This window comes from Peromyscus leucopus, chromosome 13 (genome assembly GCF_004664715.2).
Source record: "Peromyscus leucopus breed LL Stock chromosome 13, UCI_PerLeu_2.1, whole genome shotgun sequence".
Classification (NCBI taxonomy): Eukaryota; Metazoa; Chordata; class Mammalia; order Rodentia; family Cricetidae; genus Peromyscus; species Peromyscus leucopus.
This window is the reverse complement of record NC_051074.1, coordinates 56,825,599-56,838,304: the sequence shown is the minus strand read 5'-3', so window position 1 is coordinate 56,838,304 and position 12,706 is coordinate 56,825,599. Positions and strand designations below refer to the sequence as shown.

Here is a 12,706-nt window from a genome sequence, read left to right as displayed (position 1 = left end):
CCAGCTCAATTGTGTAGACTGGCTGGCTACCCAGCTGCAGGAATCTATCTCTACCTCAGCACTGGGGATCAAATTCTGGTACCCTTGCCAGCATAGCAAACACCCGAACAGGTCAGTTCCCAGATTCCCCAAACTGGTTAGACCAATCAATCAGGGATACAGACTATATGTGGTGATTCAACTGTACTCTTCAACTGGCTTTCACTTCTTCCATCGTTAAGACAACGACACAACCAGGAACTTTAAACAAAATTTTATTACACAAAAGTTGTCACATAATTGGATACTTCTCTACTTTGTACACAATTATTCTTACTCTCCACAGAAAGGCTGCTTCTGAACTTCTCATCTGGTGACACAGAGCTACAATCCTGACTGTAACAGAATAGTAGAAATGCCTCAGTGATTTAAGTTGAAAGCAGGACACTGGTATATGGCTCTTGCACCCAGTATCGGGAATGTACAAATGTCTTTATTCAAAAATACAAAATAAATTATCTGTAGGCATGGACAATGACAGCAGTAAACCATTATAGATCATCAATGGAAACCAGTAACCAATGGTCAGAGTGATCAGCCAGCCTTCTCTCTCTTCAGTCACTTTCTTCAGGTGACTTCTCTGAAGTTAGCGGTGAGGAACCTGCCTTGAGCTTCCTGTCACAGTTCATTGATTAGGGCAAAGCACTATTCTAGCAGTTAGAACATACCACCTCCCATACCCCCTCCCATTCCACCCATGGCGCCCATTCCAGGGTCCTTCTCTTCCTTAGGAATTTCGGTCACTACAGCTTCTGCTGTAGTTAGCAAGGAGGCCACTCCAGCAGCATCCAGTAAAGCAGTTCTCACAACCTAGAAAAAAATTTTGTAAAGTGATTAGCTAATGAAAATTACACACCACAGGGCAAGTCATCTGTTTAAGAAATGCTGAATTATTTACCTTTGTTGGATCAATGATTCCCTTTTCCACCATGTTAACAAAATCTCCGAGCATAGCATCATAACCAACTTCTGAGGAACTCTGCATAATTTTCTCAACTATCAAAGATCCTTCAACACCTGCATTCTTGGCAATAGTCATTGCAGGAATTTTGAGTGCTCTTTTAATAATTTCTATACCTACAAAGCAAACACATTTTCACAAATTTATTTTGGTTTTTCCTTTTTGGGGTGTCCCAGATCACTCAATGGTTAAGAGCACTGGCTGCCCTTTCTAAGGACCTGATTTGATCCTTAGCACCCAATGTAGTGGCAGGGGATCTGATGCCCTCTTCTGGCCTCTGAGAGTACTACACACATAGCACATAAGACATGCAGGCAAAATACCCACACACACAAATTAAACAGGAACACAAAAAAGCCCAGTCTGTGTGAGGACTCATCCAATCCTACCACAGATAAGAGAATTACCCCTAAAAAATGTGGTACATTATTATCTCTCTGGGCACCAACAATACTACTTTTCAACAGAAAGAAATCATGCCACCAACTCATCTGAAGATAATTTTTACCTATTTTCTGATCGTCATTAGAAGGCTTCAAGGAATCCAAGGCTGGGATGCACCGGAGCAGAGCGCAGCCCCCTCCTAGAACAATGCCTTCCTCAACAGCTGCTCTTGTAGCATTGAGAGCATCTGTAACTCTGTCTTTCTTCTCATTCACTTCAACATCACTCGTTCCTCCAACCTGGAAAGATGGAAAGAACTGTTAGCAAGATCTTTCCCACTGTGACCCCCGGAAGTCACTTAGAAGGCAAGCCTGAGCTGGGTATGGTGGCAGTTAGGACCCCAGCAGGCTAAGGCAGGTGGGTTACCCTAACTAAGGCCAGCCTGGGCTAAAGAGCTCAAAACAAAAACAACAAAATAGGCAATTCTAGAATAAGAGGTTATGTGTTCAGTGACTAGCCCTCTGTGATAAAGTGTCACAGTAAGGCTGCCTCTTCTGATGAACGTATCCCACTACAAAACATCCTTTCCACAATTTCCCACAGCACAAGCTGAACTGTAGTTTAAGAAAAGGATGCTGGCGGGGTGGGGTGTGTGTGCACCCCTTTAATCCCAGCACTTAGGAGGCAGAGGCAGGCGGATCTCACAGAGTGAGTTCCAGGCCAGCTAGGGCTACACAGAGAAGCAGCAGCAAGGCTGAGAAATGTGGTGGTGGCACTAACTACACAGGACAAGGAACAGTCTCCGTCTCAAGCTTCATACTGGTCAGGGACAGACATCTATTTTAGACTCGGGCTCTGGGATATAGCCCCAGTGGGTCAAAGGGCTCACAAGACGACCTGAGTTTAATCCTTGAAAATTATAGCCAACCGCTGATAGCTGCTCCTGACGGCTACACGTGCCCCATGGAAAGTGTGCCAGCCCAAGCACATGCACACACACACACACACAGACACAGACACAGCTGCAGATTTCAGGAATGAAGGTACTTGCTTGTTACTATTGGTAAATATCCCAGAATCAAAATCACTAGGCTCAGAGCCTGGATGGTCACCAGCCGCCAAGATCACAGCCTTACCTTCAACACAGCTACTCCATCGGAGAGCTTAGCCAGCCGCTCGTTCAGCTTCTCCTTTTCATATTCACTGGTCGTGATGTCCAGCTGCTCCGTGATTTCTTGAATGCGTTTCTCAATTTGAGCCTTGTCACCTTTTCCTTTCAAAAGCATGGCGTCATCTTTGGTGACAATGACCTCTCCAACTTTTCCTAAGTCATGAGCTTGGACATCTTCAAGGTTTAGATTCAGCCCCTCTTCTCCAAATACCTGTAAGAGCAGTGTGCTATTAGTGCCTTCCATCATAGCAAGCTTATTACTGCATCGAACACAGGGACTTTGTGAGGAGAAACAGCTTGAAACACTGCCTTTCAGGATGGGAGATGATGCACTGGCTGGCTGCTCTGCTCTTCCCAGTGCCCGCCCCCCCAGCACCCACATGGCAGCTCACAACTGTCTTTAACTGCATCCTATGGGACCAGATGCTGCCTTTTGGTGTGCATACAAAATACTCATATACAAAAAGTAAAAAAATCCAGGAAAAAACAAAAACAAAAACAAACCAACCCGCTTTTTCTTGATGTTAAGGCCACTGGTATCCCAGGACAAGGTCTGATTAAAATCACTGTTATACAAGTTGGAACTAGTTTATTTGAATTTTGAGACAAACTTTAATCGTGTCCAGACTCAGCAAATTAGCAATGCGACCTACTCTAATGTCTAGTGTCCGATACCCAACAGAAAGAAGCTGCCTCATCCACCTGTGAAGTGCACATCCTGCTGTGCATCCCCGAGCACCGCGGCACCACAGCGAGGGACTTACCGCGCCACCAGTGGCGATAGCCATGTCCTTCAGCTGGTTCTTCCTGTTGTCCCCAAACCCTGGAGCTTTGACTGCCACAACCTGGAGACCAACTTTGAGCCTGCGAAGAACATGTAACTGTGAGATTTAAACTGAAGGGGCAGTTGGGAGACAATGTCTAGCTTGGCTCCCAGTCAGTTCTGGCACTCCTGAACTACTCAGCCCTACTCCTTCCCCAGCAACTTCTGGTCTGAAGAACGATGAGATGGGGCTCTCATCTAATAAATTTGTTCCAAGCCAACCACCTACTTCCTTAAGTTGCAGACAGACAGCTGTAGTGTTAAAGGACACATGGATAGTTCCCTCTGGGAAGCTGTGGGAGGCAGAGGCTGAAGGGGTACGTGCATCTGAGACCAGCTTCAACACAAACCAGACTCCTAATGCGCAGAGCACTACTATGTACTACCCTAAGATACACAAGTAGATCAAGCATGGAACTAACTTCAAACAGCAACACAAATCATCTCCCACCTCAAAACATGAACCACCCAACCCACCTGTTCAAAACCAGTGTGCTTAGGGCTTCTCCATCCACATCTTCAGCAATTATGACCAAGGGCTTCCGATGAGCATTAGCAATTTCCAGAGCAGGTACAATGGACTGGACACTAGAAATCTTCTTTTCACTCAACAGGACATAGGCATCTTGGAATTCACATTTTTGACCTGTACAACAGTGAGCAGTAAAATCAAATCCTACCAGTACTGGGAAAACCGTCTATTTACTTTCACAAAAATACTAGTAACTCATGTTTTTCTCATTTACTGAACCATTCACTTTAAAAAAAAATTTGTACATATTTCACCAACCCACTGCCTAAAGGTGACACACCTTTAAAGTGTATTTTAAGATTCATTTACTGACTTGCTCTTACCTTTTGATGTGTTAATAAAATATGGGGAAATATATCCTCTGTCAAACTTCATGCCTTCAATAATCTCCAATTCATCATTCAGTGTTTTCCCATCCTATGAAGTCAAAGAATTAGATGAATGGATTTAGTGAAGAAACAATACTTGACAGCTAAGTCTAGAGATGGCTGGGGGTTAAGAACATTTGCTGCTGTTGCTGGTTAGGTTCTAGGCACCCACACGGTGGTTCACAACTGCAGTCCCAGAGATTTTCTTTTGGACTCTGAGGCACCCGAGGCACATGGTGTGTACACGTACGTGTACACACACACACACACACACACACACACACACACACACACACACACACACACACACCTTTAGTCCCCACACCAAAGCGAAGACAGAGGAATGCCATCTCCTGAAGGTCGAGGCCCACTGTTCCAGGCCAGCCAGGGCTACAAAGCGAGGCCCTGCTTCATCCTCCCTCCTTACAGCTAGCTGAGAGCTGACGATTATTTAATTGGACGGATTCATCCTGGGAGGCAAGGCTCCCAATTCAGACAATAGCAAGCACCATACTCAGCACAGAATGAAGTGCTGGTCAAGCTTTTTGTTTGGACAACAGTTGACAAACACTTCACTGAAGGTATTAACAAAACACATCAAATCCCACACTTGCCTTCACTGTGATGACGCCCTTTCTTCCAACTTTCTTCATTGCATCAGAAATGATGTTTCCAATGTCTTTGTCTCCATTTGCAGAAATTGTAGCAACCTGAAATAACCAAAATTATTAAATGGTAAGATTGGTATTTTCAATCCTCTTCCCCTTTGACCTTCTAAACTGATATGATACTTCCACCCAGGGGAGAGGGACATTTTACAGTTAACAGTTTTAAGAGAAGTACTGGTTAAATGGAGCGGCATCCTCTGTCCTTCCATTCTTTGGCACAGTAAGAATATACTCAAGGGGCTAGAGAGATGGCTCAGTGTTAAGGTGACTTACTGTTCAGGTCAGTACCCAGCATCACAGTGCCTGGTAACTGTCTTAACATTTACTTCTCTGGGTTTATAATACACGGGCACACACATAGACCCAGGCACGTACATTAAAAACACTTGACTTGCCTACTATGCTTCAAATACTAGGACTGATCCCATACAGGACAAGGAACATTGACCACACCTAAGAACATCTTCACAAATAACACAATCTTTATTTTGCAATCATGTTTTTTTTTTTTTTTAAAAAGGATCTACTAAGATCCAAATCAGTTGGCTGGGCAGTGGTGGCACACACCTTTAACCCCAGCACTTGGGAGGCAGAGGCAGACAGATCTCTGTGAGTCTGAGGCCAGCCTGGTCTACAGAGCAAGTTCTGGGACAGCCAAAAGGCTACACAAAGAAATTCTGTCTTGAAAAGCCAAAAAAGATCCAAATTAAAATTAGTCACTCAATTCTTTCCAAACAAACAGGCAATCAAATCCTTACCTGAGCAATTTCTTCAGGGGTTGTCACAGGTTTAGACTGCTTTTTTAGTTCAGCAATCACAGCATCAACAGCCAACATGACACCTAGTTCAAGAACATGTGTTACTATAACGCCGAGTGCAAACTTCCCACATTTACATGCAAGCTCTCCTTCAGCACTCTCCTAAGTCCCAAGTGACATGGCATGCACTCAACCACCTGCAATTTCACAATGAAGTTGAAAACCAGAAGCATGTGAAAAGGTGATCAAGATGTGAAGTGGGGGTTCACACCCGAATCCCAATACCCAGGAGGCTTAGGCAGGATTGCTTTTAAGGCCAACACGGACCATAGGGGGCCAAGCCAGGGAGGGCTACGAGGGACCGCCACTCATTCCTAACAGAAGTGAATGAAGTAAGAAAATGCAGATAGTTTCAAAAACCTTACTGCGTGTGGGCTGGAGAGATGGCTCAGTGGTCAAAGAGTACAGGATGCTCCTCAAAGGGACCGGAGTTCAATTCCCAGCACCCACAGGGTAGCTCAAAAAGGTCTGTAACTCCAGTCTCAGGGGATCTGGCATCCTTGCACAGACATACATGCAGGCAAAACATCAATGCCCATAAAAACAATGAAATCTTAGAAATAAAACAAAAAACCCACTATTCAATTCATTCTCTGTAAGTTAATGCTAATCCAATTGTGTTTCTTGTTTCCAGTATGGCACCCGAGTATATTCACTTTGATGAAATGATGCAAAGGCAGGAGAGGTCACCTCCAGTCAATCTGTGCACGCGCGCGCGCACACACACACACACACCAGCAAATGCAATAGAAAAGGACCAAGATGAGAATTTGTAATTTCTCCCTTCTGCAGGGCCAGTGACCCGGCACTCTCACCTCTCCGGATTTCTACCGGATTGGCCCCTTTGCTGATCTTCTCGAAGCCCTCCTTGGCAATAGACCGCGCCAGAACAGTAGCAGTGGTGGTGCCGTCCCCGGCCTCCTCGTTTGTGTTATTGGCCACATCTTGAACAAGTTTAGCTCCGATATTTTTGTATTTGTCCTTCAAGTCAATTGACTTTGCGACAGTGACCCCATCCTTTGTTACTTTGGGACTTCCCCAACTCTGTTCAATAATCACTGTTCTTCCCTGCAATGACAGAACATAGCACCCCTCAGGGATAAGCCCAAAGTTGTCACAGTCCTGCAACATGAAATCTCAAAAACAGGAGATAAAATCCCTGGCACTAACCGATGCCACCTATAAAACAAGAAAGCACAGGTAACAATCACCAAATCCTGGAACATTCTTCACATCAACTCTACTTGAATTTTGGTATGGACTGTTATTTTTAAAGTATGACTGACTTTAACATTCACTCACTAAACATCAGCCCGTAAGTTAAGAATAGTTTCCTGTTCACTCAATACAGAACTTCAAAAATGGCCCCAACAGTACTGGCCACTTGGATTTGAACCAAGCCATTCTGTCTTGAGCTATATAAACAGCACCGTGTGCAGCTCTTTAGGTAGCTTTAGCATCAACTTAAAATGACCGTGCCCCATAGCCAGTGATGTCCACACGGACAGTGTGACGCCAGCCTTTGACCCCGGCACTGTTCAAGCTGGCTTGGTCTACAGGAGTTCCAGGTCAGCCATGGCTAAAGACCCGGTCTCAACAAATAAATACCAGGTGAGCAGTATGCTCAACTCCTACACTTGGGAGGTAGGAGTAGGAGGATCAGGAGTTCAAGGATAGTCTTGGTACATACAATGGGAGTTAAGCTATTGAGACTCTCTCAAAACCCCAAAACCACAGCAGCTCACAACTGTAATCCCAGTTCTGGCACCTTCACACAGATATACATGCAGGCAAAACACCAATGCATATAAAAATAAATAAATCTAAACTCTATGCTAGTGCATTTACTTTATGCATACAGGAACATTTCAGTACAATGAGTAAAACCTCACACCTACAACATACTTTGAGGTGTTACTGGACTTTGAGCTGTACTTCCCCCTCTATACCCTCTAATTACTGGGAGAGGATCCAAAATTTAATGCCGGTATGCACAGAATATTAATTACGCCTCAAGTCTGAAAACCCTCCTTGAGCTATTATTCTCTATTACATCATATTGTACGAAAGTCCTCCAAATCAGCTGCAGGTAAGGCTACCAACTAACAAAACTCCTAAATAACACCCCCAAACACTAACATGTACCATATCCAAATCAGATTTTCACAGAACTTGACAACAAAATCCTAATCTGCAGCTACAGAACACTCTTCTTTAATTAGCACGGTTGTAAGTATACTGACCTTTGGCCCCATTGTAACAGCTACAGCATCGGCTAGAAGGTCTACACCTTGAAGCATTAAGGCTCGAGCATCCGCACCAAATTTTACATCTTTGGCATAGGCCCGAGTGAGATGAGGAGCCAGTGCCCGGGACACTGGTCTCATCTGGCGAAGGACTGTGGGTAGTCGAAGCATTTCTGGGGGAGGGGGAAAAAAAAAAAAGAAAAAGAAAAGGATCACTACTAGCAAAGGACAAACTTGTCCACCTGTGCTTCAGAACATGGAGACTAGCTCCGCCGTCCTCTGCTAACCGCCACGCCTGGGCCACCCACGGCGCTGCGGCTTCAGGACATCACTTGCTCGCAAAGGATTGAAGAGGCCGCCCCCAGGCCTGACCTACAGCACGGGCACAAAGCACTTCCCCATGGCCACCCGCTCCTGCTGCCATCGCGGGTTAATCTTTCACTGCCAAAGCGGCCTTGGGAGCAGATCCACTCCAAAAGTGTCCGGGAGAGGGAAAGAGAGAGAGAGGGGGAAAAAAAAAAATCAAGCTGGCGTAAGCGAGGCAGGTTCCAAATGCAAGTGCACAGGGAACTGTAGAAGTATTCGTGACGGTGCAAAACCCCGCTGGGGAAAAGTGTCGCCAGGTGTCCACCCCGATCTACAGGGGCACAGCAGCTAGCAAGGCCGCAAAATAAAAATGATAATAATAATAATATATAGTAATAATAATAATGGTAATAATAATACAGGAGCGCAGCTCAGCCCAGCCGCGCGGCCCCACGTGTCTTCCCGACCAAGGTCAAAGTGGAGGCGCCGGATCCCCGCAGCCGGAGGGGGGCGAGAAGGGACCGCGACCCCCTCCTCCTCCAGTAGAGTCCTGCGGTGCGCCGGGCGCAGGCGGCCCGCCCCAGGGCCCCCACCCTCGCCCGTCCGTCCTCGCTCCCGCGCTTGGCCTGGGCCGCGTGGTGCCCGACGCACGTGATGGGAGCCCGCGTGGCCCCGCCGGGGCCGGGGCCTGGACGGGCGAGCCGAGCCGAGCCGAAGGCGGGCCGAGCCTGCCAGGCTTGCCGCAACCCTTGGCCCGCCGTGCTTGGCCCGTGCTGGAAGCAGCAGGCCGGGGCGACCATGCACGGCCGAGGCTCGCGTACCTGCGGGGCGGCGGCGGCGGCGGCGGGAGCGCACGAGGCGAAGCAGGCCGTCGGCGGCGAGTGAGGGACCGAGCGCAGGGCGCGCACCGCAATGAGCCCGAGTCCCCTCCCTCCGCCCCGCCGCGGCCCCGCCCCGCCCGCGGGCCCGCGCGCGTGCGTGTGTGCGGTGTGCGTGTGTGCGCGCGCGCAGAGGGGGGGCTCGGGGAGCTCCGCCCCCTTGCCCCGCCCGGGCCCGGCAATCGGCGTGCGGCGCGCGCGCGGCCCCGCCCCCTGCCCCTTCCAGCGGCCTCGGCCCGGCGCTGGGCTCGGCCTCTTTCGCGCCGCCGCCGTACGCTCGTTCCCGGGCCGGGCTCCCCTTCTAGAACCTTCCGGAAGGGCGCCGCGCTCCCCGGCGGGCGGGCCAAGGGTCAGGTGGCGTCACTTCCTGGAGGAGGAGGAGGAAGGAGGAAGGGCTCAGATCTCTCACCTCGGCCGGCCGCCTGGAAAAGCCTAGAAAGTGCGCCCCTGGGCCTCCCGCCTCCCGCGGCCTGCGCGGGGCCGCCGCCACCAATCGGCGCGCGCGCTGCCGTCGCCGCCCCCTCGCACGCTCCGGCGCTGAGTGCGCCTGCGCGCTGCCCGGCCCTCTTTTTTTTTTTTTTTTTTTTCCCTTCTTCTTTCACGTGTCCCCCAGCCGGGCCCGCAGGACTCCTCTCTTGGCAGCGGCGGCCGCGGGTGCAGAGTCCGAGCTGCGGCGGCGCGAGTCATGGTGAGTGGGGTCCCCGGGGCTGGTCGGGGTCGGCCCGCGGGGACCCACGGCGGGCCCCAGGGAACCGCTTGAGGACTGGCAGGACGAGAAATGGGGGGGCTCTGCAGTGTCCGGCGCCCGCAGCAGCGAGGCCCGTCCGCGTGTCTGTCTCCACCACGGCCTCGCTGCACGCGCACGTGTGTGCAAGGCCTGTGCGTCCCGGGCAGGGGGCGGGGACCCGGAGGCACCCCCAGGAGCCCACCTGCCCTGGCAGGGCTGGAGTGGATGGGTGCTCCGGTGGAGAACGTGGCACCCAGGCTCAAAAATGGACAGCACCCTTTCCACCCCGCGTTACTGGGATTAGAAAAAAAAAGTCCTAAGGAAGGAAAACGGGTGACCTTGGAGCAGACCAAGGTTGTGGCTAAAGGTAGTGTGGTTGCAGATGAGCAATGAAGACCACACACACACACACACACACACACGCAATAATTAGGGAGTGGAAATTCAACTTGGCTTATATAGAGTGGAAAATGCAAGAATATTTCCTAGCCTGGGTTTTCCTGTCGGTTTGGGACGCTTTGACCTGTTCAGTGTTTGAAGGCGTTTAAGCGTGTTACGTGGTACTCACTGTTTGAACACACGTTTCTCTCCGCAGGCTGGACAGGCTTTCAGAAAGTTTCTCCCGCTCTTTGACAGAGTACTGGTTGAAAGGAGTGCCGCCGAAACCGTGACCAAAGGTGGCATCATGCTTCCGGAAAAGTCTCAAGGAAAAGTATTGCAAGCCACAGTGGTGGCTGTGGGATCAGGCGCCAAAGGCAAGGTAACTTGGAGCTGCGACAGGGGTGCCGAGGATTAATGTGTGATGTGGAAGGAAAGGAGAAGTCGGTCCTAGGTTATCCGAAGGGGCTTTTTAAATAGTGGGTGTCGTCTTTGAAATAATTTCAGCTCTCGGAGAACCTCGAATTAAGGAAAAGGATTGTAGAATTTTTTATTTTTATAAGAAATGGAGAGGGACTCTTAAAAAAGGCAAAAAGTACACACGGGTATTTTGTGTGTGTGTGTGTGTGTGTGTGTGTGTGTGTGTGTGTGTATGTATAGTCTGCTAGCTTGCAGAGTCATCACCTTACCCCTTGGGGACAAGGTCTCTGATTTGAACGAGCCTGGTTTCCAGCCCTCGGTATGTCGGGGGTGACAGCCATTTTACTAGTTAGTGTTGGGATTCCCGCACTTCCTCAGCAAGTCCGTTTACCCATGGGCTTTCTCTGCGGTGCCATGCACTCCAGAGAGCAAAACGTGCCTGCCATGATGGTGGCTCATGCCCAGTGGCCCTGGTGCTTTGGAGGCCGAGGCAGGAGGATTGTAGAGCCTTCTAGGCTAGCAGAAAGATCAGGGTGAGACTGTATCATAAAAAAGGAAAAACCAAACCTCACAAAATGAGTTCTTCGGTAGCTGTGTTGTAACCTGACCAAGTCTGTGCCTTCAGGACAAGGACAGTAAATCAATAAATGTATATTGAAACGAATACCAAGTTTTCGTTCATTGAAGGAAGTTATACATGACCATATACTGTTTGGTATGAAAAGCTGCTTTACTTCACATGGTCTACAGGATGTGTTAATATTTAACAATTAAAAAGTTAGCCAGCCTTCGCTGTTGTTCCCTGAAGTGTGGTTTTAGTGTAAGCCACAGTGTTTATTTCACCTTGTAACTAGTAATGCTTATATTGCGATGACCTACATCTAATGTAAATTATATTGCTTAACCACTAAAGTGGTACCTAACAACATACTGGATCTGAGTGAGCACATTTCATTTGGTGACTTATAAGTTGTCTGTAGAGCGGAGTGTGGTTGATGCATGCCTATAATTATCAACACTTGAAAAGCTGAGGCAGGAGGCTCCTGGTGTACATACTGAGACAAAGAGTCCACTGTGTATCTAGTGAACAAGATGCCCTGGCTAACCAGCTACTGTTTTCCTAAGGGTGGAGAGATTCAGCCAGTCAGTGTGAAGGTCGGAGACAAAGTTCTTCTCCCAGAGTACGGAGGCACCAAAGTAGTTCTAGACGACAAGGTGAGTAAGGCTGTGATTTTAAATAAATTAGCTGGGCGGTGGTGGTACATGCCTCTAATCGCAGAACTTGGGAGGCAGAGCCAGGCGGATCTCTGTGAGTTCGAGGCCAACCTGGTCTACAGGGTGAGATCCAGGACAGGCACCAAAGCTACATGGAGAAACTGTCTTGAAAAAACAAAAAATAAATAAATAAATAAATAAATAAATAAATAGAAAAATTGTGTGTATTTGCTTTTACTGTCTTAACCAGTGGTTTCTTTATTCACAGGATTACTTCTTATTTAGAGATGGTGACATTCTTGGAAAGTATGTGGAATGAAATCACTGTTGAAATGGTGTCACATGAAGCTGCCCATTCCGCTGATGGTCTGAACTATTCATCATGTAAATAATTTCTGTGCCTCCCTTTTATAATAAACTGATGATGCCCAAACTAATGACAGCCACTGTCTCTGGAGTTTAGTTTCACTGTACTGTTATAAGCATTTCCAAATAAAATATGTAAATGAATGGGCATTCTTTAGTAATTTAGAGTCCTGAGAAATAAGGTGTTTCTAGGTAACTGAGTTTTCTGGACGAATTTGGCATTATTACATATGTGAGTGATGTTACTGGCTTGCTCCCCTCCTTAGGCTGCTTTCTTACACAGCTTGGGGCCACCTGCCCAGGGGTGGGAGGACCGCAGTGGGCTGACCCTCCCACATCAATCATTAAGATAATGCACCATAGACTTTCCTAATGAAGGCAACTTCTCAGTTGCGGTTCCTCTTCG

At 48.3% G+C, this 12,706-nt stretch overlaps 2 protein-coding genes across 3 annotated transcripts; one reads left to right on the top strand and one right to left on the bottom strand.

The window, feature by feature from the left end:
* Window positions 1-241: 241 nt before the first annotated feature.
* Window positions 242-9,618, bottom strand: Hspd1 (heat shock protein family D (Hsp60) member 1). 2 transcript variants are annotated; one of them, XM_028886257.2, is made up of 12 exons: window positions 9,604-9,618; window positions 8,008-8,183; window positions 6,580-6,832; window positions 5,705-5,787; window positions 4,893-4,988; window positions 4,234-4,327; window positions 3,856-4,024; window positions 3,320-3,419; window positions 2,521-2,766; window positions 1,509-1,683; window positions 938-1,116; window positions 242-849 (listed from the first exon to the last, which is right to left on the bottom strand). In XM_028886257.2, the coding sequence occupies exons 2-12, from the start codon at window positions 8,179-8,181 to the stop codon at window positions 697-699; spliced, it is 1,722 nt and encodes a 573-aa protein (XP_028742090.1). In that variant the 5' UTR covers window positions 8,182-8,183; window positions 9,604-9,618; the 3' UTR covers window positions 242-696. The 2 variants fall into 2 exon arrangements, with proteins under 2 accessions (XP_028742090.1, XP_028742072.1); XM_028886239.2 differs by lacking the exon at window positions 9,604-9,618 and adding an exon at window positions 9,138-9,244.
* Window positions 9,619-9,775: 157 nt separating this feature from the next.
* Window positions 9,776-12,444, top strand: Hspe1 (heat shock protein family E (Hsp10) member 1). Its single transcript, XM_028886311.1, has 4 exons — window positions 9,776-9,882; window positions 10,517-10,681; window positions 11,845-11,934; window positions 12,203-12,444. The coding sequence occupies exons 1-4, from the start codon at window positions 9,880-9,882 to the stop codon at window positions 12,251-12,253; spliced, it is 309 nt and encodes a 102-aa protein (XP_028742144.1). The 5' UTR covers window positions 9,776-9,879; the 3' UTR covers window positions 12,254-12,444.
* Window positions 12,445-12,706: the final 262 nt, after the last annotated feature.